This window comes from Chionomys nivalis, chromosome 15 (genome assembly GCF_950005125.1).
Source record: "Chionomys nivalis chromosome 15, mChiNiv1.1, whole genome shotgun sequence".
NCBI classification, from domain to species: domain Eukaryota; kingdom Metazoa; phylum Chordata; class Mammalia; order Rodentia; family Cricetidae; genus Chionomys; species Chionomys nivalis.
In genome coordinates, this window is record NC_080100.1 from 616,017 (window position 1) to 643,697 (window position 27,681).

Here is a 27,681-nt window from a genome sequence, read left to right on the forward strand (position 1 = left end):
GCCCGTGCAGACAGTGCTGGTGCTGCTGAGTACGGTCACTCTGGGGACTGCTGGTGTTGTTTGAAAAGCTATTGTGAATGTGCTGAAGGAAACATGAACATAGTGGAAATAAAGCCTCACTAAGAAAGGATTCTGAATATCTGAAAGTTTTTGAGCATTGTCTTGGTGTCCAAATATTAACACTTGGACTAGGAGTGCGTCTCCATGTAGAGCGCCTGCCGGACATACAGGAGGCTCTGAATTCCATCTCTAGCACTGAAGGGGACAAATAAAAACATGAAACACGGGAAGATCTACACTTTTCTCATTAGGAATGCTCACCTAGATGTCTGTAAATTCAAAAAATGAAGAACAATATTCTGAAATCTAGAACATTTATCCCAAGCATGGATAAGGGAAGTAGCCTATGATTCTGCAATTTGGGGATCACATTTATCCATAGCTTCTTTCCTTTTTATTTTCTAATAGTGTTTCCAAGAGAACTTTCTAACTTTATTCTGGTTCTGTGTATCAGTCTTTTAATTATTAACAAATTTTGGGTATTATTTTTTTTTAAATTTTCCCTTTGTGGTCTTTGTAAATACTATAAAATAAATATCTGGTTTGTGTTGGTTTTCAAACATACAGCACCTAGAACCTTTAGACTCTCTGAAGGATGGTATCATTGCATGCTAATGAGTTGTCTTCTGGCCAGCTCCAAGTGGCTTCAGGATGTGGCTGGCAACTGGAAAGATAGAAGCAATGTGACCCCCAACCCCAAGCTCCCAGAAGTGAAGGGGATGCTGGTTAAATTGATCACCAGTGACCAGAGTTGGTAATGCCTACATAATACAGTTTCCTCAGAAAGTCAAGAGGACTGCGTTCAGAGAACACCTGAGGAGCTGAGCAGCTGGAGGTTCCTGGAGGGTGGTATCCAGAGAGGGAGCTCTACACCTTCCCACACCTCATCCCACCTCTCTCATCTCTATCCATTGTAGGGACTTTATAATTGTTAATGTGCTTTCTAAGTTCTGAAATCTGCCTAAGCAAATTAGTTGACTCTAAAAAGGGAGTTAAAAGAACCATAGTTTTTAGCCAGTCAGAAACAGGAGAAAATGTGGACTTGAATAGCATGACTAATAAAAATCCAGAGACTGATATTGGGGTTCAAGCTAAAGATCAGAAAGCAAAACAGCCAAGCCAGTAGAGAGCTCTTGCCTCTATGAAATCTTCAGACTGAAAAGAGAGCAAATTCCTGTCTCATCCTGCCCTATATGCTTCTTTAGTGCTGGGATTAAAGGTGTGTCCCACCGCCTGGCCTCTGTGGCTTACTAGTGTGGTTGCTGGGGTTAAAGGTGTGTGCCACCACCGCCTGGCTTGTGGGGCTGACTAGTGTGGCTAGCTTTGCACTCTGATCTTCAGGCAAGCTTTATTTACTAAAACACAAGAAAAATATCACTATAGACTTGTTATGTCCTATTATGTTCTGAAGTTCCAAGGCAGTCATGGCCCTCAACCTGTGAGATCTGATCCTGCTTCCAGGTGAATGATTCTTGACTGGATTTGAATTAGAGGATGACTAGCTAATGTCTGCCTCAGAGCTGTTTGCTTGTTAGAGGGCAGAAATTGGTCTTAAGGTCTCAAAAGTCTTGTGTGTTGACTGCTGGGTGGGGGGTATGTTGAGTAATAAATTTTGTTCTTTCTTTTAGGAGTCTGTCTTCCAGAATATTTGGTAGTTTGTCTATTTAGAGTTTTTAGGTGTGTATTCCACCTAGAATGAATTTCTGTGGTTGTTATGGAGGTTAGGGTCTACTGCCGTTGCTCTCCAGGGATCTGCACGGTTGCCCTAGCCCCAGGATTCCCTGAAAACACCTGCATTTCCACCTCAGTCTTGCCTGGACTGGTACTTTCTTTAGGACATATCCTTCCATCTTATGTTCAAGATGTCTGCCTGGTTTTGATCCTTTGCATTTCACAATTTGCTGAGTACTGACTTCTGAATGAGTGAGCATAAGTAAATTCTGTAACAGTATCTGACGCTTAGTCAGAACTATGCATTTTTTGCTGCAGTACAGCGACAGGTAACAGTGACTTACAATCCTTGTCCTTGCTTCATCTGGATCTGCAACACTGTGCTGTCACCCGTTTTTCTTTAAGGAGAATACACTTATAATCTTTTCATCCCTGACATTTGGTAGGGCTTGCTGGTGAAGTCACTGATGCCTGGACCTTCCTTTGTGTTTATTTTATACCAGTTCAATATGACTGTTACAAGGTGTGGCAGAGCCTGTTCTCAGCCACAGCCCAGCCTCTCCTGAGTTGATTTGGGACCATGTTACTAATAGAGGCAACAATGTGTGAGGAACTGGGGTGTGTCCTGGCAGGATCACACACCAGAAGCGCCAGTTGCTGAGCCACTTCAGTGGTTGTCCTAATGGACCTTGGTCTCTGCCTCACAAGGTCAGAAAGAGTCTCCTGCCCAACCCTGCTCTGGCCCAGGTGGATTTTGTGTTCAGGGCAGTGAGTGAGTTTCAAGCCTCAACTTTGAGGCTTTAGGGGGCTTTCAGCTATGTTCTGTAGCTCCTAACCCTAAGTCAGGAGTTATATAGTCAGGTGTCTATTTCCGTTCGAATTTTTGTAAGTCCTGTATATCTTTGAATTAATTTATATTGCCTTGGTTTTCAGCTTATTTTTCGTGTAAAACTGGTAATCTTTTATTTGCGTTTTAATAGCTCCAGTATTAGAAGTTGTGCCAATGTGTAGACATGTTGTGACACCTGAGCTTTTAAATAAGACCTCAGTATCTGGGTAAGAGGATAGCCTCTGGCCTTTGGCTCTGCCTCAGCTTTCACACTACAGACATGCTCATCAAGCCAGCAAACAGGTAGGCCTGGTATCCCCGTCTTCAGTGAGTCACTGATGGTAAACTCTGGAGCTTTCCTTCTGCTGGCTGTCCTTTACGTGTATCTATGTATCTGCTGAACCAGCTTCCCGATGTCACTCATGGCATTATATGAGTTTGGGTTTATTGTTTCATCGGTTTTCCTGTTTTGTATTTCTTTCGTTTTGTTCTATCTGCCATTACATTTTGTTTATTTTTTTCTAGTGTGATTTTTTTTTTTCTGGCTCCAGGATCGTTATTTGTTTTTTGTTTGTTTTGTGGGTGGTTGGTTTTTCTGGGTTTTGTTTTTTTGTTCTTTTGGTTTTTTTTTTGAGACGCAGTCCTTACTGCGTAGACTTGGCTGGCCTAGAGTGCTCACCACTTAGACCAGGCTGACCTTGAACTCACAGAGATCCTCTAGCCTCTACCTTCTGAGTGCTGGGATTAAAGGTGTGCACCACCACTCCTGGCCACTTTTAGATTGTTAACTTCTTAGCACCGCTACCCTTGCTAATCAAGGAGCTGGTTAGCACTCTGGATACCTCCAAAGTACACAAGAGCTTGTTCACCTTTGGGTTTGGGTTTGATTGTTCCCAAGTTTCTTAATGAAATATTTTTAGCTTCACAAAGTATGTGCATAGTTACTGTTAACCTGAAGCCATCTGCCTGCTTATTCTTTGCTTTACTTTATGTCAGACATTTCCTTGTGAATTTATTTGTCTACTGGTAGCAAATTATCACATTTCTCAAAAACCATTTTCCCCCTCTTGAGCAGCAACCACCTTGGACTAGCATTTGAGGTTGACCTGAATTCTACTCATGAGCTTGATGATGTGCCTCCATTTGGAGTGCTGTATTTTGTGATGCAGTTTAGGAATAATCACCTTAAGTCTGGGCCTCACATAAGGGCTGCACCAAAGCCAGACCTGGCCTTGAATCTGGTCTGTGCCCTTGCAGTCCTGCCTAAGCTAGGAAGCAGAAAACCCCTTGAGAGAGAGTAATATGAGGCTCTTTGCTGAGCTTTGACGCAGGAATGACTGTAGGCACCTCTGTGTTAGTACCCAAGTATGAAGGCCCTGCTGACCAGAGGATGTGGCAGCTAGTATACACAGCATACACTCCCAGGAAACTAGAAATCCACATTTTAACACCTTTATTCATCACTTTACCAACTTGACACAATGTTAATAACAGCAAACACAATGAACAAAATGTTGATAGACACAAGCTGTTTCACTAAAGCAGTATGAGCCAGGCCATGATGATATGTCCAACAGGTGACTAGATGCCTTGCACTCTATAGCAGGGACAGGAGGGCTGTCCTGACCTGACAGACATTTTGAGCAAGTGTGGTTTAGATGTCAGCATAAGTGTCTTTCTGAGTCAGAACACCCATGACATCAACATTACCCATCACACTGATAAAGTGATACACTCCATATTCCTTAACATTAATAAAATAGTGTAAAAATATATATCACATATATATATAAACTTAACTCCCTTTCTTGAAAAAAAAAACTTAGTACAAACTAGTAGTAGTAGCATATTATTCCTTTCAAGTTTAAGTTGTACAGGCTTCCTTTGTTGTTTGGCTTGGTTTAGTTTAAGAGGTCTAAAGGAAGAGATAATTTAAGCGTCCCAAGATGGCCACACCCCTGAACCGTGAAGTTCAGAATGGTCAGTAGTATATTGGTGAAGAAGAGCAGTTTGGCTCAGTGTTGGGAGGATATTCCGTCTATTGATGTCTTCACAGTACAGCTAAATTGTTACCCTTGCCATACTTAAAAGGTGTGGGCAGGACTTTCCCATGTGCCCATGCTGTAGCCAGGTAGTATACAAGTCTGCAGAGAGGGAGCGTGAGCCAGGCAGACAGACAGGCAGTTTTTCCTGAAAGGGAACAGGTGGCAGATACCATAGGTGTCTGTGCCGTGGCATTTGTCTCCATCCTCCCAGCCAGATCTCATGCCAAAGCAGCTACAGAACAGTATGTAGATGCATGGGTACAGTTGCGTGCCAGTAAGACTGTTCATTAAAACAGGCACTGGGGCAGCCCAGGGCAGGCACCGTCATCTCTGGAAGAGACTGCAGAAGAGTGCAGCCCATTTCATAGCTATCTCCATCCGTCGTAATGTCCCTATGCCCCTGTGTAAGATAGGATACTGAAAGGTGTAAAAATACTCCAGTATAAATATAGATCTCTCGACAATATTTAAACATGAAATTTGAACTTTGATCTTGGTAAAACATTCCCACTAACTAGTTGCTTATCTTATAGTATTAAATAGAAATAAATAAGTATTCTACTAGAGTCAGTGCTCGCAAGCACCCTCCTGCCTGCCTACCTTCCTTCCCTGACACTTAGATACCGTTTGCTTTGTTCTTCCTGCAACCTGTATCTTTCTCCTGAGTGTCACCTGCAACAGAACATCTCTGTCACTCCAACCCATGTCCCTGAGTGTTGCTCCTGACAGAACCTCTCCTTATTTTCTTGCTGTCACAGCTTAAGAGAACCTGTCTTTGTCTCCTGGGTGTCAGCTCACAGCAGAGTATGTCTCTGTCTCCTAGGTCATCTCCTGGTTGTCCTCCTCTGAAAGAACCTGTCCCTGTCTCTTGTGTGTCTGTCACCTAATAGCACATGGCCCTGGATCTCAGTTTACATGCTATGCAGTTGTTGGGTTTTTTTTTTTATTCACAGATAGATACTGAATTCTATTTATCCATGATTAGTAAAAGCTAATTGGTATCGCATAAAACATGCAACAGAGACAAATACCCTACCTGTGTGTTCAAATCAGAAACTGAGGAGAATGCACATCTGTTTTGTGCAGAAGAGTTGGAGTCCAATCAGTTTCTATGTCGAGAGGGTACACAGATGCCACACAGATTCCATAGACACTTTAAACTGACGATATGGAAACAGTTAAGTCTTCGTGATCTAATTGTTACTGCCCTTTCCTTGCTAGATGACATCATCTAGAGGGAAGGTGTATTTTCAAAGTTAAACTTAACACTGACTAAAGAAAGGTGCTGTGAGGAAACTGGGGGTAAGAAGGGACACAATGAAGACCACTCGTCTGGCATAATTCTACATGTGAGGGCCTTGGACTGTCCTTGGGTTCTGTGCGAGGACAGTGAGGGCCAGCAAGGCAGTGACCCAGTTTTCATTTACAGAGCCCAGGTTGTATTAGAGCAACAGCTCCCATCTCACACTGGTGGAACAACTACCCAGACCCAAATGCATTCTGAAGTCTTTATCTTCTGCTGAGGATTTCACTGGGGTGAGGGTGGGAGCTGAGATGGTAGTTCTTGCCTTTCGCCCAGAACCTTTACGGGCTTGCCACTCTGCACTGTTCTGTTCAGTGCCCAGCTCTTGGGCAATGTGGCCAGTTTATAGCGGAGCTCCTCCATGAGGCTGGACATTTGCACTGTTTCCTAGGTGCTCCTAGGCAGGCAACCGTGGTCAGTCTGGCATCTCGGCCCTTTGAATAGGAGACTGTGTCCAGGATACACTATGGGGTCAGGAAAACATATGACCCACTGCATGGTATAGCGAGCCTCAAATCTACCCTAGCCTGTCCCTCGGCCCTGACCCATATGCAGTCACCTCCTGATGGGTTTGCATGTGTTCCATTTCACTCAGCTATGCTGGTGGGAACTAGGCTGTTCATAGGCAGTAGAAAAGAACAGCCTCGGATCAAGAGACTACCAGCCACGTGGGGACTAGGGGTTCTGGAGAAAGGCGTGAGAAGTGCCAGTGTCCTTTTATTTCACCAGACCAGCAAGGCCAGATTACAGAATGGAGGTGCAACTACTTGGTTTTTAATGCCAGGTACTGCAGACTCCCAGAATCTTGGGATGGCATTGACTGCTGGACCATCTCTACCCTCCAGTTGTGGCTGTGTTGAGGGCCTTGTGTTTCTTGCTCAGGCAAGTGGGCAGTCTTCCCTCGTGCTACAGTGAAGGCTTGCTCTCTAGGCCCCAGAGGAGTGAACAATGTAACTGTGTGCTGTGACCATGAGGAAAGCATCTTTGCTGTCTACTTGTGCTGTGCCAAGCCGTGTAAGATGTCCCATCCTCAACAACCACCTGCACTGGTAGCCATGTCCTGAGACCACTGCGGGTTCTTTCTAAGAACAAGACCACGTAGTTTAGCAAGTTTCATGCAAGGGTAGGGTTGTGTTAATGCAAAGGGACAGTTGTGGAACTGTAATGATGGCAGCACATGCCGTTGGGCCTGCATAAGTGGTGCCCTCACACATGGATGAGCTGAGTCATGTGTTCTCTCCTGTGGCAGAAAGAGAGCCCCTGGTAGATGCTGCACGTCTTTTGGGGGAGCTACTTCTGGTGTCCAGTGCCCTGCCTGCATTTGCACTCAAGAGAAAGGTTAGGAAAACTGAACCGAGAGGTGGCTTCATAGAGCTGAAGATACATACTTTTGAACAAGGCACAGCATAACTTGCCTTGGCAAAAGCTCCCATCTCAGCCCAGTAGAACAATTGCTCAGGCCTGGTCCTGACCAAATGTCTCAGCATCCTGTGTGTCCCAAGCTGGTAATGGGACAGGACAAGAAGAAAGTCATGGCAGCCTCATGTTCTGGATCTCTCTGGATCACTCTTGAGACCAAGCACATAGTCTTATCCTTTCTCAGAACGGCACTGAAAAAACTTCCAGCTTCATGCTCCAAGTCACTCCCCTGGTCACCAGGTGCTTCCTTGTCTCTTGGCCACTCTCAGCACAGACTTGGTTGATGAGCATGTATATGTGTGTGCGTGTCTGTGTGTGTGTTTGTGTACTAATGTGATGTTCCACATACACAGTGACACACTTCCCGTGGTCAGGAAAGAGGCCTGTTTAGGATTACTCTATGCACTTGGTTAGTTGCTTAGCTCCTACTGCTCTAGAAGTGTCTGGATAAGTCAGTGTGAGTTCTGATGTCTGCTCTGCTCATCCTTATACCTACCAACGCCTCAAACACCCCGTTACCTGCAGGTCAAGTGGCCAGTATGGTATGATCCTGGGAGACAGTTTGGAAATAGCAGTCCACTTCCCAGCTGTGGACAGAGCAGGTATGTTAGGGAAGGACAATGAATCGCGGCCCACACCTGGGGTCTGAGAGAGAAGTGTCAAAGCACCCAGCAGGAGGAGGCCTGGGCACTGCCCCCACCATTGCCTAGTGGAGGTGCATTTTGAGTTCTGCCCAGTTGAACATAGGAATGTAATGAAGTGCAATGGGTTTCAGTCCTGTGCTTGGCACCTGCAGTGTCCAGAACTTCGGCCTGCAAGGCTACTTGCCCCCCTGCACCTTCTGGTCATAGGTGCCTGCATGCTTGTAGCCGGGCACATAACCTGACTCATCCACCAGGTCCACGCGGCCAGCTTTGCCCTTGCCCTTTCCCGATTGGTCAAAGCGCTCTTTGTGGGAGCCTGTGAACTTGGTTGTGTCTGTGAGCCGTGACACCGTAGGCGAGGACACAGCTTTCTGAAAGAGAACAGAAGAGGGTGTTAGTACACACCAAGTGAGGGAGCTGGGTAAGAATTGCCACATTTCAGTGGGAGGTGGCATGGGCTGTAGAAGGAGCTGGCAAGGGTGTGAATCTACTAGGCCACATGTCCAGACAAGGGATCACCTCTCCTGGCTCCAGGTTAGCCCCAGACGTATAGGGCTAACAGGTATGTGGGGCCATGGTTTCCCCAAAGGCAGATGCAATCATGAGTGCTCAGTCCCACCTGTGCCTCGCTCCTCACCGTGACACCAGAGATGACTGGCGCTCGTCCCTCAATGAGCCGGTGCACCTCACGCACAGCCTCCTCACTGCTCTTATCCTTGAACCGCTTCTTGGCCAGCTCCTCCAGCGCCTCCTGGAATTGCTCGAAGGTGATGGTCCTGCAGGACTTCCCTCTGTGGGTAACAGACCTTGTAAGTCCTCAGGCAGCAGTTCTCTGGGACCAATCCTGCATGTATACCACCCCTGATCCCTACTGGTCACAGCTAAAAGTCACCAGCAACTGCCAACAGCCTGGAAAGAATAAGGAAGCATATTCTTTAAGAATTGCCACGTGTCGGGGCTCTTCTGTCTGTTCCACAATGGACACTATGGGAGAGCAGAGGGAAAACCAGGAAAAGAGATCTCCTTATCTCTTCCAGAGACACCCTAACCAGTCAAGGAGCAGGAGGGAGCCCAGGCCTAAACCTGGGTCAGAAGTGGCCCATGGGGCCTAAGGCCATGGGTATCATAGTAGGGCACACTTAGGAGGGGCCGTAAGACCTGTGCTGAGCAGTGTGAGCAGCCTGGTCAGCAGGAGCCCTCACCACCATGTACACCTGGCCACCAGGGAGCATCTCAGCCTGTCATTTCACAGACTCCTCCCTGCAAAGGCTATTCAGGAAGTACTTTAAAAAGTTATTTGTAGTAACTTTAAAGCATTTTCAACTTGGCATTCACCTGCAACTAATCCAAATTAGTGAAGTTTCAATGTTTTGACATAATGTGAACGAGGCACAGATGTGCAAGTCCTGCATGATGCTGTGGAGTTTTAATCAAATGGCCCGAGATAAGTTACCTCCTATGGCCAGGCAGGCCACCACTCACACTAACTAGAGCTAAGAGCTGGCAAAATCCCAGTGGGGCTTTTATGGCTGACCATCAGCATAGGATCCAGAGCAGCCAAGATGAGTTTAAGAAAACAAAAAGCAGGAGACCTGAGACTACACTATTCCAAGGCACCTGATAAAGCCGCATGGAGACAGCATGAGAGATACTCAGGTCTGAGACGTACAGATCAGTGCATATCCAGCCCAGAAACACCCACACAGCCTGACTGGAACAAGGTCAAGGAGAAAAGGACTATTAAAAAAAAAAAAACCAAATATGTCTGCAAAATTAACCAACTAGGACCCACAGCTCATACCACATGCAGAGTGTACTCGGAGCATGACCCCAGAGCCAAGTTCCTCAAGTATATCTGGTATATAACCTGGGTGACCTTAGGGTGGGCAAGGTTTTCTTAGAAATGATGCTAAGCCATCATGTTCAATAATAGAAAACAGGCTGACTGACCTTCAGAGTATTGAGAGCCATGTTCTTTGAAATGACATTAAGATAAATACCAGAGCTGCAAACACAAAAAACTTGGGACATACAGATTTTAAAGGGAGCTTGTATCTGAAATATGTGAAGAGCTTAACAGTAAGAAAAGAAAATTTCAAACAGGCCAAGTATTTGAACCAGACACCTCACCAAAGAAAACCCATTGATTGGGGACCATCACACAGGAAGTCACCATGGGAATAGCATAAGTAATGAGAGAAACTGAATGCTGCATGCCAAGGAGGCATGACCATGAGCCAGTCTTTGTGTGTTTGGGGAGGAGGGGGAGCTGCTTCAAGAGAAATGAAGATTTAAGCTCATGTTAAACCCATTTGTGAACATTATACAGATTTTCTTCAGTCATTCAAACTTGAAAACCCCCCAAATGTCCTTTAGCAGTGGCCTGATAAAGCATTCTGTGGACAGCATTGGGAGGACACACCAGTGACAACACAAAGTGGACCCCTAGTGGCTGGGCTAAGGAACCAGACATGAAAATACTACTCTTGCCACACAGCCTGAATTTTTACTGGTCATAGAAGAGTCTCACACTTTGCTCTGGTCCTGAACACACAAGGCATTCTAACCAAACAACGAGGAGAGCTGAGCCAGCGTCCTTAGAGAAATGCACAGAATCCCATGCTGTCGGCCACCCGTACTCAGGAGACTGGGGAAGTTACTGAGGCATTGCACTTGGATCCAAGATACAACACAATGGGGCCTCAGTAGATGCCTGTGCCTTCATGGGTTCCAGTCCTTCAGTGTTCTCAGTCCCAACACTAACCAGCTACCTTTGCAATACTCGGTGATTCAGGGCACTTGACCAGTTGGCCTCACAGTCCAGTGGTGCCTGGAGCTAACAGCTTTTCCCTCTCTACTAGGACTTTAGGGGTGTGTGTTGATCTAAGGCCCCTCAGGGCTGCTCTGTTTGTTCTGAGAAGTCAAAGGCACTCTTGTCTCCTATTCCCAACCCTTCCTGGGCTGACATGAGGATGCCAGGCCTAAAGGCCAGCCTGGCAACCTGCTGCTGGGGCACACAGCCCTTTCTGGGCAGCCTCAGCACCAGGCACTACCAGCATGAGTCACTGGGGGATGGGGCAACTGGAGGGACTCTTCCATCACAGGCCACATTCAGATAGAGCTGGATGCTTGTTCCACTGGTACCAAGAATGCCTTGCTGGCCTGTGTCCCCACAAGTCTGTGTTGTTGGGGAGAGTGGGTCCTATCTTGGTGCCCAGTTCACAGAGAACTCTTCCCAGGAGACCCAGGCACTTCTTGAAGCAGAATCCCCAACTAGCTCTGGGAAGACAATGTTCATTTATTCCTCACAATGTGAAAACCTCTGCAGGTTTCTCTTAAACAGTGAGCCTATATCTAGAGCTCCCAGGACTGAGGGCTCTTCCTAGGGTTTGGCCTTTCCTGCTTTGACTCCCAGCCTGTCTGAAGTTGGCCTACAAGAGGGTGTCTGCTCAAATGTACTCCAGGAGACTGGGATTGCTTCTCACGTTTTGCCCCCATATATGTAGGGAACTTTCTCAGTCTCTTGGGAATCCTGGAACCTGGATAGGGGGTCAAGACCCAGCATCAGGCAGCAGAGCCCTCTGAGGAAGGTCTATTCCTCTGTGGCCAATATCATAGACACGACCACTCCCCACCTCAGCTTGGGACTTTCACAGAGCCCCTTGTCCCAGTCTGTTCGTCACCTTTGTGAAGGAGGCTTGAGTAATAACTCTTATAACTCCAGCTACACTCAAGTAACGAAACTTGTAATTGGTGAGACAATGGAGCACACAGGACAGGACAGGAATGCCTGAGATCTTAGTTCCTGCAGTTTATAGATAGATACCATGCAGGCAGAAAAGGTGCTTCTGAGGAGTAGAAAGATAGACCCTCTCTATACATGTGGTCTGAGTGCAGTTGAAGGATCTGGAAGGGACCCCTGGGTGATGAGGACCATCTAGGCCAGGATCCTGCCTTGCAGGGATGTTTCCTCATAGGAACCCCTTCTGGGGGCTCTTCTGTAGGAACAACGCAGGAGCTGACATGAGCCTGCTGCACCACAGAGCAGCCCCGGCTGCCATGAGCCTTGAGTTGCCTGTTGCTAACAGTGTCTCTGACTCTTTAAATCTAGTGTTCAAGGGAGGTGCAGAAATCTGGTCATTCTCCTCAGGCACCTTTATCAGGTCTCTCACATGCCCACTGACTGCCCATCTACCTCAAGACACAGTCCTGGGCTCTATGCCAAAGACAATGCTGATGTTGAAAGTTTGGGCCTGTCAGTTCTCTGTACCCTCGGCAGATCACTGGACTCAAGAAATCCTTTGGGAGCAGGCGATGTGCTCTCTGCCTAGAGGGGCCTAGATGCCAGTCAGCCACAGGGACTCTGCCTGGTTCAGGAAATCAGAGGCCAAGCAGCAACACTGCTGTGGTAATGCTCTGGGCATATTCCATGTCTACGCTTGCCCAGAGGGGGCATCTGTGACCTGCAGCATTGCCACTTCCTTCTCTTGGGAACAAATCATCTTTAAAGCCCCCTCTCACTTGTCTCTTTGTGTTTTCTGAGGGGCTGGAGATTATGGGATAAACATTCTCCAGGTGACCCCAAATGAGCACCACATCTGCCCACCCCCACCCCTCATGGCTCTGACCTAGTTTGAGTAGGGATAAGTCATGAATATAGGTGTTCCTGCAGCTGTTCAGACAGCTTTTGGGTATTCATTCTCTTACATATCCTTCATGCACTGGCCAGCCGACTTCCAAGGCAAGGTGGAGGAGCTCAGGTGCAGGAAGCTGCCTCTCATCACAACAGATGCATCTGATCTTGCCTGGTTACTTCAGACTCGCCAGAGCAGAAGAAGCCTTGACCACAAGGCCACAGGGACCACTAACTCAATGACTTTCAGGCAAAAAAAAAAAAAAAAAAAAACCCTCTACATGTCCTGTCTGTCCCTCAAACAGAGGTCAGAACCCTGAGTTCCCCACAAGCATCTAAGGGGTCACTCTGCACTGCCATGTGTAGCCACTAGAGGGCCATGCAGAAGTAAGAATAGTCTCCAGACACTGGGACACCTGAAGACTAGGATGCGTGCAGGATCTTGCTCCATTCAAGGCCTGCAGGGTCAGGCCACTTTCCCCTAGATCACATGACTGTTAATCTTACCCAAGACCCAGGAAGTAGAGCCTGAAGGAGGAGCTCCAGGGACATGTGTGCCACAGGTGAATGGAACTGGGTGGGTCCCACAGTCAGAAACAGAGGCTGCCTCCAGGGGTTCTCACTTGTCCAGGGTCCTTGACACCTGGATTTCTGTGATGTTTGAGTGGGTACAGACAGAGCCCTGTCCTTCCCGTGGGTTTCCGAAACTCTTGTTAGGACTCTCTTCAGGGTCCTAGGGCTTGTTCCTAGGAGTAATGGGCTACATTAGCTTACGTGGGTGCTATGCTGAACCTCTTCAGCAGCATACAGATGTCAGAAGAATCCCAGCAGGCCTCGCTGACTAGCTGTGGCTTGTAAGGAAGACCAAGTCGTTCATATACTTAGCAATGGCTGACAAATCCTCAAGCTAGACAAATCCAGACCCTGCTTTCTACATGTAGGGACTGGCTCTGCTGCCTTCTGACCTATATCTAGACATAATGGACACCCAGCCCTGCCACCCCAGCCAAGTTACTTTCTGACTCTGCGTAGTATTGGCAGGAATCCGTGCATTTACTCTGGAGGGTGCCCAGCACCCAATCCAGGCCCTGGAATGTCAAAGATTTCTGGGCTTCCTCATCTGGTAGTACGTTGGTCAAAGTAAGGAGGCAATAGGTAAGCCCAGCCCAACCCTAAAGTTCCTGCATGTTTTCTTCCACCAGCATATACAGGTACACACCAGACACTCAGGAACACAGACCCATTGTAGACAGCCACACAGAGATACAATCCCTAGGGCCCCCAGGCGTGCCCCAAGCTTCACCCACTGGCTTTGCTTTGGTGTCAGGTCTCCATTAACGGTATGGAGTCTGGCCATGCTGAGCCTTTTGCAGAATGGAGAGTCTAGGTTTAACAGTAGTCCACAATAAAAGTTGGTATAGAGCTTCGAGAAATTTGTTTAAAATTTAACACATAGTAACATCAAAACAAACAAGCGCTGCCATGGTGACAAGGACCTAAACAAAGACTGCAGATACCCCAGCTGGCGCCACGCCTGCAGAGCCATGGCAACCTGCCCCAAAACAGAAATAGTTGGACTTTTTTTCTCTCAAGTCCTGTCAGAGTCAGCAACTTCCTGTAGGTACCTAAGCAATTTCCTCCCAGGCCCCAAACTCCCATAGGAGGCAAAGGCTTCTGCAGCTGCCATTGCTGTCCCTCAAGGGACCACAAACACCCAGCTTTCATAATACCAACAGTGCCACCACAGCCACAATTTTCTTGGAAATCTCAATCCCAGAGTTCCCCAGTCCATCTTGTGGATCCTTCTCAGTATTCTCCCACCACCCTGGTATTCGGGATACTGTACCCCTATACTTGAGGACAACATGAGTCTGAATCTTCTGTTCCTCAAGAATAGGGATACCCCAAGTGGGACATAGGTCATAGAGAACCTCAACAGAGTCCAGGTTCTGAGAGGGAAGGAGAATTCAAAGATGGTATAGGTGAAGGAATGGCAGCCTCTAGGGTCTCAAGGATCCAGGTGTGAAGGTAAAAGGAACATCAGAGTTTCTGGGCCTCTAGTGCAGGATCCTTACCTGGGCTTCCCCAGCCAGCCAACTAGACCTGCCCCAGTGTGTGCCCATAGTGTTAGCAAGCACACATAGTGTTAGAATATACAGCATGTATAGCTAGCTTGTCTGCCTAGACTAGCATAGTCTTGGGATTTCTCTGGGCTTCTGCAGGGACTTGCTCTCCAGGAACCCGCCAAGGTTCCCAGGCATCCCAGAGTCTACAGAATGGCTCTGTCCTAGAGTCTGAGCATCTGAAGGGCTGCAGTCTGGGAACAAGCATTCCCTTCACATGGCTCACTCATATGAGTCTAGTGCCCTCCCCACCCACACAGCAGGAAGGGCATGTGGAGCTAGAGGTCTCAGTCCTCTGACCCACATCATTCAAAGGACTCATAACCACATATTACCACCCACTGGGAGGCTGTAGAAACCCAAGTTCTACATGGGGTGGGGAAACATATAAAGGCACACAACAGCTGGAAGGTAGCCTCCTTCAGAAGAAACTGGAGAAGCTGACTAACCTCTGGGCAGGTTACTTCTTCCTGTCTTCCAACAACACCATCTAGAAGCGCCCTCACAGACACAAGTCTCTGGGTCTCCCTGTTCTTGGGTTAGTTCTTGATTATTCTGTACCCTGGGTTTACTGAGGACATGGTGCCATAAGGGGCCTGTCTAAGGAGAAGAGCAGGAATAGTTCACTGGCCTTACTGGCACACCCTGCATGCTCCCAGTATAGGAACAGCTTCCAGGGGTTCTGGAAAGCTCAGGGTTGGGTCTGTAAGACAGGCCACCTGCTGGTGGAGAAGGAACACAGGGAGAGATAAGGTGAGGAGCTGTCCAAGTTCATTTGCCAGCTTAGACAAGGTGGTGAGGTCCATAAAACAATCATCTTTAACTGTATGCCCATGCTAGACACAGCTAACCTAGGTTTTCTAGGTCTCAGTGTTGCGGAACCCATCTACTAGCCTAGCATGAACTCTTAGCACCAGGATAAGAGAACTGGCTGTATCAGAGGCTCTAGGGCTAATCATTTTTGCAGCCTGGGTCAGTGCCCCTCACTCATGGCTGGCCAGCCTACCAAAGCACCTCTGTTTACTAGGACCCACCTGCCTGTCCCTGCCTGGAACTGTCCAGTTGAACCCATAAGGCCAGTTTATCTGAGGAGGTTGCACATCCCCAGGTGACAGGCAGGACAGGTAATGTGACCAGTACAGTGAGCTCTACCAAGCCTGGGAAAGTCCCCCACAGACAAGCCCCATGGTGGGTGTCAGTACCCAAACTCAGGGGCAGTCACTTTGGTGAAATTTAGAGGGTCTCAGGGACTATAAGCATCAAGATCTCTGGGTCATCTATGCAGCAGCAGCAGCAGTATGGAGGTCCTTCAAGCTGATAGACATCTTGCTGCATGCATGTGCTTGTCTATACTCTGTAAACTCCTCATGGCTCCCATCTCTAATGACTATGTTGTTCTATTTAGGGACTCAGGGAAAAGAGCCATCTCCTGATGCTTTGTCTTGGGCCCTTCCCATAAAAGCAATGGAATGAATACAATATGTTCAGTACCCTCTTCTGTAAGGGTCACACAGCATTGCACACAGATGAAGCTGAGGAGAAAGAAGTGTTAAGAAACCCAAGGACCACAGTCTAGAAGTACATAGGACCCCTGGCCAAGTGCCTCCCAGATAGAGGAACTGGTGCCAGTATTATCGCAATGGAACCCAGCCAGAAAAAGAAAATATATGAGTGCTTTTGCAGTGAGCCTCAGGGTAAAGTGATCACATCTGAGCCACTAGCCGTAATTTTTCCTCAAAGCCTAACCCACAATAACTGAACTTCAGGCCAAAGTAGGTCTAAGACATCACAGGAACAGGAACTGAGATGGATGGGGAAAGGGTCTAGGGGTAACTAGGGTATACACAGCATCTGCTTTCAGAGGTCAAGGCTCCATGGAGAGTCTTTTCTCCAGCTTTTCATTGGGTTTGGAAGCAACGGGGAGACAGAGCAAGAATGGACCAGCTCTGACTTCTCTTCAGAGCCCCCTAGGGTCAGTGGGGATCTGGAAGAGGGTCAGGATGCAGAGCCCCTGGGGATACATTTCTCAGGCTTTCTCAGACTTTGAATGATTCTACAACCATTCACACCTAAGATTCTCCACACACTCTCTTGTGTACTTTGTACAATAGGAAGTTCTCTAGGGAGCATGGGGTTGAGATTTTCTTGCTTTGCAGAATCTCAAACTCCTAGTTGATATCAGCATTGGGATGGGTGAAGACAGCCAGGCTCTGGCTCACTAATCTCCACAGAGTCCCTTCCTAGGTGCTGCCAGGACCTTGAAATTCCCGGCTCGGCCTTCCTTCATCTCTCTCAACCAGCATCTGGAGGAAGGCTTCATCTGGAACAGGAAGATGTCAATATCCTCAACCCCCTTGTTATGGTACCCTGTATTTGGTAATCTGGCTTACTTCACCTCTTCCCATTGGGACACATGCTAAATCCCTCCACTTTGCCAAGAATTCCTAAATTCCTGGCATGAGATACTCGCTGGAGTTTTCAGGAAGAGTTCATCTGCCAGGGCACCTCTTCCTTTCTCCTCTAGGCTGAGTACACAAAGTACAACCCAGGGCACAGGGAAGACTTTCTATACCTAGAGAACACCAACAATGACCAGAAACCACAGTGATGAAGACCACATCACCCACCCAAAGCCAGGGAAGGAAGTAATGCCCAGCTGGTACCACCCACAGAGATCAACCACAGGACCTGACAGCACACTGATGTTTGACAACACAGGGGATGAATGGCCATTCTCTGATCCCTATCACTTTGTCTTCATGTGTCAGCATTTCTTAAGAGCAAAATTATCAGAGATGGACAAAGAGCTGAAAGAGCGAGTCACGAGCCACGACCATATCCTGGAAACTAGGCTAAACAGGCCTGGCCCCCACACTAACTTCATAGACTCAGCCAACGGCGGCTGGGTCTCTGTTCACCTGAGCAGATCCTGAGCAACAGCTCACTAATCTGGGTATTGGTTAGAGTTAATTAAGTTTTCTCAAGGCTAGAAGCCCCCACCCTGGCTACATCCAAGGCCAACAAGACTGAGGCTAGGACCATAGCTCAGGACATGGCCAGGGAGTTCCAAGGCACTTAGGGCCAGTGTACTCCTCAGACTGTCCCAAACACTAAAGGCTCTGGACCCACTTCTTAGCTTCAAGCCTCCAGAATCTGCAAGCAAGATCCTTCACAGACTCTCACCACTACTGATAGGAGCTGTGCCACCTAAGCCCGCATGACACTTACTTGATCTTGCTGAAGACAATGTCCACATCCGTGACAGTCACATTCTTCCCATCGATCACGTGGCAATCCTTGCACAGTTTGGACCAGTTCTTGCCATGCATCTCCTTCCCCGTTGCTCTGGTGTCCCCGTGTACCGCAAACCGCCGGAAGGCCTCCTCCAGGGCACTGAGCTCAGGGGCTGCAGCTGCCCCTTCGTTAGCACCCTCTGACTCCAGTGACAACCTCTTGGCAGCCTTGTCCCTGGCTGGGTCTCCTGGGGACTTGGGTGGTGTCTTGTTGGCAGCTTTGGCAGGCTTGGCCTTGCTGTCAGCCATGTTGCTAGGGAAGAAGAAGAAGAAAAGGGTCATTTTGCTTCTCACAGCCCATCTGTGTTCCTGGTCCTAGCTGCAGTATGTGGTACCAGGCAACAAGATATGGCAAGAACTGAAAAGCACCCTCTCTGGGGGTTGGGACCCCTCTGAGCTGGATGCCCAGCAGCGTTGGCCCAGCTGTAGGACCTGGCACTGACCCTGCCACCCTGCCACATGCACACTTTAGGCAAAGGAGACAGGGTCTGACTCAGCAAAAATGGGTTCTGTTTAGGGACTATAAAATGATGCCACCCTTAGGATCCGGGATAGTGCTCATGCCATGCTCACTGTCCCTCAGATCTGAGTCTTCTGAACAGAACTGAGCCATGATTTAGGGTGGCAAATGATCCTGTAGACACACAGTAAGGGTCTGCTCTGGGATCCTAGAACATGTGGTTGACCCCTGGGCTCAGAGGAGGGAACCCATAAAGAAGCCTGAAGTATAGTCATAGTCTTTGGGTTTTGTGGGCTGTTGACTCCCAAGAGAGGCAGACATCCCTAAGGACTAAGAAGACTGAGAAGGTAGTGCCACCTCCCAGAAAGACTCAGGAGCACAAGAATATGCAGTGATCCCAATGTGGCCACTGTTGTTCCAGCAAGGGCAGGCACATGCCATTTCCAGCTTCGGGAGCAGGGATGTTGAGCTCCCAGTTAGCGTCTCTCTGGGAACTGAATGCTTAACAGCTCAATGCAACGAGAACTCCTGGTACCGGCACATACTCCATAGAGGGTCAGTGACGAAGCTGAAACGTGCAGGCCCTGTCCAGACTGGAGATTTCAATGCCAATGTGGCCAAGGCATATCTTCACCACTAAGGGATGTGAAATGTGGCCCCTGCTGAACTCTCGATGGTATGAGTTGCATAAACATCCAGAATAACACAGATGACAGCCACAAAGCCAGATCCCCTTCTTGCTCACCCCCTTTGAAAATGGTAATAAAAGTATAACGGAAAAATTCAGCCTTTTTAATGAGAGCCTCTTCTTAAGGCACTCCAATTCACCCCAAAATGGAGCTTCATGGTGGGGGGGGTGCAGAACAGGGCAGATGAGGACAGCAGGATTAAATCGGAAGCTGTAGCCAAGTTGAAGCTCAGGAGTTCCTTCATCCCCACTAGACATGACTCATGGTGAATCAACTCCATGCACCTGATAGGTTATCTGAGCTTCTGTCCCAGGCTTCACAGGATACTGAAACACGAGAGGGGCTCTGCCCTTCTGAGGACTGCAGGACACTAAGGCAAGCAACGGATTCAAACCAAGTAAGGTCCTGGTGAGCAACAAATTCAAACCAAGTAAGAAGGAACTGTGAGCAAACCAGCAGCAGGGTAAAGGCACATTAGGACAGCGAGGGCATGTGTCTCACTCAGATGCAGCCAGTCCTCATCAGACCAGTGCCACCTGTGTCCTGTCTAGGTTCCTACAGCACACTGGCCCCGCGAGATAGTGAACAGGTCTCCGGGCAGGGGATGGCCCTCACTTGCAGCCCCACCACTATTCATCTGCTGTAGGATACAGGCTTCTGGGTAGGACTCCTCCTTAGGGATTGCAGAGGGAGCTTCGAGAGCCTTTTAGTTGTTGTGACACTCTAGGAAGATGAGTGATCATCACTCAGGAGTTAGGGCAGCAACTCAGGCGGAAAGATACCTGCACAAATCAATAGGAGACTGAAGTAACAACATCCAAGTTGCTTCTCGTCTGGAAAGCAGAACTTGCCTAAACTCAGCCCTGGGATAAGTCAGCCTGGAGTGTTTTTGGACCCTGTGGCAGAGCAGCTGACACCGAGTAGCTGACAGCATAGCCATACTATTTTAAAGCCCCGGTGCCAAGATTTTTCAGCAGTATCAGCCCAGCAAGAGTTACCACCACTACATAGCAACCACAAGGCACCAGCAATACATTTGCACAAAGGATAGGCTGAAACAGGAGTTGAGACCCTTCCCTGGGTGGTGCTCAGGATGTACCTTGGGGGCTGTAATTAGGCCTCCAAACTCTGCTTCCATCTTTGCTTTGCTTTACCCTGAACATGTATTACCTGTATAGCACAGCACAAAAGGTTTTTAAAAGTAAAAGTAACAGTGGGTTAGGGCCTAACTGTGGCTATCCAAAGACAAATAGAGTATTATTAGGGTTGCTGTGCTATCAGAGTGGACTGTAAGGACACAGGGCTCTTATCCACGGGCTGTCTTTCTAGTGTGACCTGCTCCATTAGCTCACGATGGCAGCAGTGAGAGAAAATCGAATCTGAAGAGAATTAAGGCCTCACCCAAGGTATCCTGGAATACGGAGACCTACAGGATTAACTCTCCCTTACAATCCCCTAGTGTTGTAGGACGGCCGGCTGCAGTGTTTCCCCACCTCCATTCAAAGACTCTGGCCTTCTGGTTTTCCTGCCCCACAGCATCTGAGGAAAACTTAAAATTTAAAGAGACCTTAGTGTGTCCCACCATGTCCCTATGATTTCCACCGGGGAAGTAAGGCCATTTAGAAGAGGTTCCAGGAAGGCACCAACTCTCAGGTATACTCTGCACTTCCAAGGTATGTATCTAGAGGCTATGCCTTGTAACCCTTTCCTGATAGCCTATGATTCATTGTCTCTCTGCCAGGAAGGATATACCTCAAGCTTCATCTTAACCCTTTCCTGATAGCCTATGATTCATTGTCTCTCAACCAGGAGGGATGTACCCCAAACTTCATCCTACCAGCATGCGCCCCTTCCTGGACCAGTCTCCTTCACCAGTGATTTCCTGGGGAGCCAAGAGAATAGGTGTGGTGGAGGAGAACAGGGGCACCAGCTAGTGACCCAGCAATGACGGCTCATGTTCCCTGAGGGGTCAGGAGGACAGGAGATGGTAACTTATCCACCGCAGCACTGAGTGTGGGGACAGACTATGTTACCAGATTTGCATCTTCAGACCAGGCCTGAGGAGGGCAAGGGAGGCCAGCTAGAGGTAGAATTACAGATCTTCAGTGGGAGGGCACATGGGCAGATGTCAGAGACAGGATTTTCTGCAAACCCTGAGGACCCTTTAACTCAGGCAGGGTTTCTTGCATCCCATATACCGCAAGCCTTCCTTCCAAGGAAGACCACAGGAAATCAACTGGACTCCATTTTTCAGAATGAAAAATTTGTATACATGTACCTCCACCATCAAAAAAGAAAGAAAAACCTAAAGGTGACAAAGGAGAGACTTTGTCACCAAGAATCAACTGCTACATACCTCGGGGTACAGCCCCATGACAGGAGAAATGGAATAAGGGGATCAGAAAATTGTCTGTAAGCAGGGAAAGGAATCTATTGCTACAACTAGATTCCTACAACCAGGACAAGGTGCCCATGAGCAGAGACGGTATCCGTGAATGTGATGAGTGTCCATGAATAAGACCCACGCCACCAGCTGAGCCGTTCTCAGTCCCACGGGCCTCATCAGCAAAAGAGAGGCCAGGGACAGCCAATTAGAAAGACAAGAGAAGTCTGTCTCAGATGAGAAGAAATGGACAGTCCACTTGGAATTCACTTCCTCCCCCTCACTACATCCCACCAAGTCCGGAGTCCTGTGGGACCCCATGTTAGAACAGGGTGAGGCTGACTGTGTGGGATCTGGACACATCCAACCAGCCCTAGAGAGTGTCTGAGGATGGGGCTCAGGCAGCCTTCCCTGTACAAGCTCTGTACTTCAGAGTGTACTTATATACAACACATCCTTTGATAATTGTTTGTTTCATTAATAATACAGTCATACACCCTGCTCCTCGTTGGGATTCTCCATGTGAGTGGCCTCTTATATCAGTGGAGACTGCCATCCCGTGCAGTGAACTCCCACAAAGTGGGCATTTTCTGAATGTGAATCTCCTACAGGCACACAGAGGCAATACCAGAAGCCCAATCTATCAGGAGACCCAGCCAGGCCCCTTGTCACCCGTGCCATATCTACACAGTTCATCCAGAAGCCTACAGCCCAGAGTATGACTAGGGCTGACCAGGATGGTACACAGTCTCAGAACAGTCACTAGGACTGGAGTCCCAAGGCCAGGGTGACTTGAGAACCAAATTCTCACTGTTTCTAGGTCAAACAGAACACAATTCTCCTGGGTGTTATAGGGAAAGGGGAGCCCAGTATCCATGTCCACTCATTTCCTATATTCCAGGCCTGAGCTGGACTACAGGTAGAGCAGGACTACATGTCCCAGAAAACCCCATACTTAAGCTAGGGGAATCCTGGGCAAGGAGACTAGGAACCCAAGGAAGGTAGGAAACTGAGGAAAGTCCTAGACCCCTCTACCCACCCATGTCCTTCTTTGTATTCACCATCGAATGCAACAAAAATGGATCCAAAGCCACTGGATGCTCTGCCCAGCTGCCCAGCATCCCTACATTCCTGCAATTCCCAGGCCTTCCTTACAATGTAGTCCTGACTGCCCCTCGGTAGGGAATACAAGGATACAGCCCACTTTCAGGAGTGACCATTTGAACGTCTGGTTTACAGTTCTAGAATAAGAGAATGAGTCTGGGATACCTCACTCAGGATAGTGTTTTCTATTTCCATCCATTTGCACGCAAAATTCGAGAAGTCATTGTTTTTTACTGCTGAGTAGTACTCTAATATGTATATATTCCACACTTTCTTCATCCATTCCTCCATTGAAGGGCATCTAGGTTGTTTCCAGGTTTTGGCTATTACAAACAATGCTGCTATGAACATAGTTGAACAGATACTTTTGTCATTTGATGTGGCATCTCTTGGGTATATTCCCAATAGTGGTATTACTGGATCTTGGGGTAGGTTGATCCCAAATTTCCTGAGAAATCGCCACACTGATTTCCAAAGTGGTTGCACAAGTTTGCATTCCCACCAGCAATGAATGAGTGTGCCTCCAGCCACCAGTAAAGGTTGTGTGTGTGTGTGGGGGGGGGTCACAGAAATACCTTCTAAAAATGACGAATGCAACGAGCCCCATCACTAAATGGAAGTCTAAGACTGAGCGTGTAGAAGAACCATGAGACATTCTGGAGTGTTAGTGACTCCTTCAGGTTGTCCCCACTGTCCAGCCTGTCCAGCCAGGGCCCTCGATGGCTATAGGAATGTGAGTGGAGAGTAAGAGAGTGGTAGCTCCTACATATCTAACATTTAGTATGAGCTCCGGGCTCTAGACAGCTGTCTAAGGCCAGCAGAGAGTACTGAAATCAAATCCCATCATGCATCGTCCGATCAAACGCCATTTCTAAACCAGCCTTCAAAATATTTCCAATACGGCATTCTACATTGAACTTCTGGCATCCAGAACTGCAGAAGAATGGGTTTATGTCATGTTATGTCACTCAGTGTCACTGTCAACACATAGCTTCTAAGCTCTGCCCAGAAGGGGAAGCAGGACTCTAAGACAGAGCCACTTCAGCAGAGGCCCCATGAGTGCAAAGCCATAGGACGGAGGTAGAGGGTCAGACGGGGCTACAAGAGGCCCTGGGAAGTCAGTCCAAGTAGGCTGAACTGTGCACAGAACTACCCATGGCACTGTCTTCTGTGACGTCTGTCTCACTTCCAGTTGTTATGTGCTGCAGCAGAGAAAGGGGGTACACAGACAGGTAAACAAAGATGTAGAATAAGCACAAGTCACATCCACAGGGAACTTGAGGCGGCTAAGCTCCTGTGTCCATCTAGAGCCAGATACTCTTGGGTAGGGAAGACTTGACACAGAACATACAGAACACACTCCCAAAAGAAAAAAAAAAGATTCTAAATCGCACCAGACTGGAGTTAACTTCTGCTTATCAAAGAGTATTAAGAGACTAAAAGGGCAAAGCTCAAATAAGGAAAGATTCTTGTTCTATACAACAAACACTGAGTTGTCCAATATATAAAAAGGCCTCTATAATCAATTAGATAAAAAGGAGATTACTCAACAGAACAAGACAGTCCAGGGGAGAGCCAGAGAACACAAGAAATGTCAAGCTTCATTAGTATAATCAGAAAGTGCAGACACGACCCCAAACCAGAAACCGGGCACACCTTGCAAGGTGGGAATATTTAAGACTGACCTAGGCAGTTGGTGATGGGATGTGAAACACAGAGCATCACATGAGGAAGGCAGCCGGAGGGACACCCTATAAAGCAGCACCCCCAGCTCACTAAATCTGAAGGGGCTCATAATCTGAAGCCCAAGAACTTCAGTTCTTCAGGAGCCTTTCAGTTTGTAGAAGAGTCCAAGGCATCTGTATCCTTGATCTCCCAACAGGGAAGCAACCAAAGACAGCTAACAGAAGAGGTTCAGAGAGCAGGAAACTAGAGCCATGGGTGAATCTGCTTAGGTGAACACTAGTTAAAAGAAGACAGCTCAATAGAACTGTAGCTATATGATTTCATATGTGTAAAGGTCAAAAAACACAGGCAGGAGCTAAGATAGTGCGCAGGGATATATGTTCATGAGGTGAAACTAATAAGACCCTTCCACTCCCACACGTTCTACCACAGGGCAAAGGGCAATGGGAATGACTGCCAGGAGGAAACTGAAATTACAGCACTGAAGCAGGGTCCCTGTGGGAGGGACCTTGAGGGGGCAGCCATCTGGCAGAGCTCACTAAGCCTGGCAGGTGGGAGAGGAGATTGGGATACGATTCATGAACCATTCTCAAGACTAAAGAAAGCCTTACATTTGGGCATCTGGACAGGACACCACAGCTCACAGCTGTGAATTACATCACTGTACAGTGAAGAGAGATAATGGACCCAAATGGTTTCATTCATCATCAGGAAGTTGCATTCTGTCCATGTACTTTACCCTGATAACAGTAAGTCATCTGTGGGTCACAGAAACCATATCCTCTGGGACCCAAGCAGGGCCGTTTCTGGGACTGGCACAGGACATCAGGAGGAGGCTTCCCCAGTGCTGCAGAGGGAAGATGGGGCATAGAGCTGAAGGCGCTATGGGATGGTACTGTAGGTTCTCTGTGGGGCGGCCCTAGGTGGGGAATGCCCTAAATAAGTGGTGGCATTGATAAAGGATGCCATAAGGAGATTCCCGTGGGTCATGGATGTGGCCATGGGTGGTGGCTGACGTGGGTGAGGTTGCTTTGATTGGGAGGTGTTGTAGGTAGTGGGATGCTGTGGACAAGGGAAGTCCTGGCCATAAATAGAGGATGCTAAGGTTGAAATATTGACTCTTCTCTATGAGGAAGCCAGTCCTACCAGCAGTAGGAGACCCCACCAGGGTGGTAGGGGCTGGGCACCATGTCTGAACCCAGCCTGTGGCTGAGCAGCTCCAACCCTTCCTTGCAGTAAGAAGTGGGAAGCTCCATTCTCCTGCATGGATGGGCACAGCCTTGCTGGGTGAGTGGGGAGGGCTGGACAAGGCTGCAAGGTCCCCTCCCCTGGCAGAACTGAAATCACACCTCCTACAGGCTCCTCCTTCAGTTGCGGGCTATAAATAGGCCAGCAGGCACTGTTGAAGAAGCCAGTTTTCATCCTCTGTGGAACCCAGCAGAGTTGTTTTCAGGGTCTAGAAATTTCCAGAAAAATCCGGAGATTTCTCACAAGCCTCCACCCCCTCATGGGTGATTTCAATTTTCTTAAATGAAAATTTCTAACGTTTATAAAGACTTCCAAAACCTTAGGTGATAGTTAAAATAGCTATATTCCACAACCTCAAGGAATGGAAAAGGTGGGCCCAAGGATCAAGCTGTGCACGTTACCCTCACTTTGCCATCGGTAAAGACAAAGATTTTCAATGCGTCACTTGAATTAGGGCACCTTTTCTAAGGGTGGGTCCCTGTTGCAATCACGAGCTTTTCTGAATAGAGGAGTCCTTTAGAGACACTAAGCTCAGATTGTGCCCCTCCTCCTCGCCAGTCCTCAGGGGTCACGTGATGGGAGAGGGGCTGGCACGCGAGCACAAACAGCAGCCCGCGGCCAGAGAGCCCAGCCGAAAGCTAATCAAACTGCCCCTCCAACCCCCCACTCCATTGCTCCAGTCCTGGAGAGCTCACACCGCCTATTCAGGCCACCTACGCGGCCAAGAGAGGCCAGATAGACAAATGGGCGGTGGGCCAAACGCCATCATAAACCCAGGACACGCACAGGACCGATTACCAGGACAGCAGAGCCTGTCCAACGCTGAGCCACAAAGGGCCACTCGTCTTCCTCACCTCGTTCAAGGCCTCGTTTACATAACCGAAACCGCCAAGGAAGGCTCGGATCCTCCCTCTCCCGCACGCAAACATGGGTGTTCAAGATGCGACCCTGACAGAACCCTCGCCATCTCGATTGCGACATTACAGGTTCGCAAGAAGGGTGGAGGAGGGAATGGGCTCTGTCACCTGCAGGACGTAACGCGGGCTTAGGATTCGAGACCCGTGAACGCCCAGGCAGCTCCTGCTCCCAGATGCGTGGATCAGGGCAGTGGCTTCTCTTTACACCGTTTCCCACCAGGTTCCACGGGCAGCGACCAGAGGCCCGGCGAGGCCTAGCACCTGGGTCTGGTGGGGAACCGTGGGGTGCTTTCAGTCCACCGTATTAAGTGGCGACGCAATGCGCTTGGCTCAGTGTAAACGCATACCCATTCTTGACACCACTGCACCGAGGTCTCCAGGAACCACCGCTCCAGCAGTGGGAGCTGATCGCGCCGCTGCAGAGAGTGGCAGGTGACCAGCCTCACAGATCGGAGGCGCCCTGAGCCTTGGGCCCCGGACCCGTGCCTCGGACCACGGACAGCGCCCAGCGCTAGCTTACCTCTAAGATGAGTCCACTGGTGCGCCTCCGCGACTAGACTTGCGCCCCGGGCGCTGAGCTCTCCGAGCCGCCTGCCCGGGCCCCGCCCTTCAGCCCTGCCCACGCGCCCCTCCTCCTGCTGCCCCGCCTAGGCGCGCGCTGAGGCTCCTCCCGACCGGAGCGCGGCGCACCGAGACCGGAGGCCGCTACTGCCTTACAAGGCTGCCGCAGGCACTGCCGGCCTCTGGACGCAGCTCGACCCAGGGCGCGGTCGTCGGTGGAGCTGTGGAGCGTGGGAACCGGGCGATGGTTGGGGAAGAGCTAGTGGGGCACACCTGGCCCTGGGGCGCCGGGCGTGCGGCCAGTCCCAAGAGGGGAAGCTGAGGCTGGTGGCGCAGTGAGCTTAGCCGGTTGCTGATTTCTACATGAGAGCTTGATGCGCATGAGCAGATGCTGGCCGCTACGGTTACCTGTCTGAGAAACATCCTGAGAGTCTGCTGATTTTCCTTCCTTCTAGGGATACTTGCCACGGAATCTCTACCCTGCTGACTCTGTGGTGAGGTCATGGCCTCCCTGCCTCGGTAGAAGGTGACTCTGTAGAAGATTATGGGGTTGGTAAGGTGATGCAGCGGGGCTGGAGGCAGAGGCTTTGGTGCAATAGACTTCTCCGCCCTC

At 48.8% G+C, this 27,681-nt stretch overlaps 1 protein-coding gene across 1 annotated transcript; it reads right to left on the minus strand.

The window, feature by feature from the left end:
• Nucleotides 1-3,996: 3,996 nt before the first annotated feature.
• Tppp (tubulin polymerization promoting protein) lies at nt 3,997-27,194 on the minus strand. Its single transcript, XM_057789667.1, has 4 exons — nt 27,028-27,194; nt 17,956-18,273; nt 8,609-8,762; nt 3,997-8,342 (listed from the first exon to the last, which is right to left on the minus strand). Exons 2-4 carry the CDS (start codon nt 18,267-18,269, stop codon nt 8,148-8,150), a joined length of 663 nt encoding a protein of 220 aa, XP_057645650.1. The 5' UTR covers nt 18,270-18,273; nt 27,028-27,194; the 3' UTR covers nt 3,997-8,147.
• Between the last annotated feature and the right edge of the window lie 487 nt (nt 27,195-27,681).

Excerpts from the sequence above, each read along its gene's own strand:
- Tppp (XM_057789667.1), bottom strand. The coding sequence starts at position 18,269 with ATGGCTGACAGCAAGGCCAAGCCTGCCAAAGCTGCCAACAAGACACCA. Across the intron at positions 8,763-17,955 it reads ATTGTCTTCAGCAAGATCAA|AGGGAAGTCCTGCAGGACCA; the intron begins GTAAGTGTCATG and ends TGTTACCCACAG. Across the intron at positions 8,343-8,608 it reads CAGTCATCTCTGGTGTCACG|AAAGCTGTGTCCTCGCCTAC; the intron begins GTGAGGAGCGAG and ends GTTCTCTTTCAG.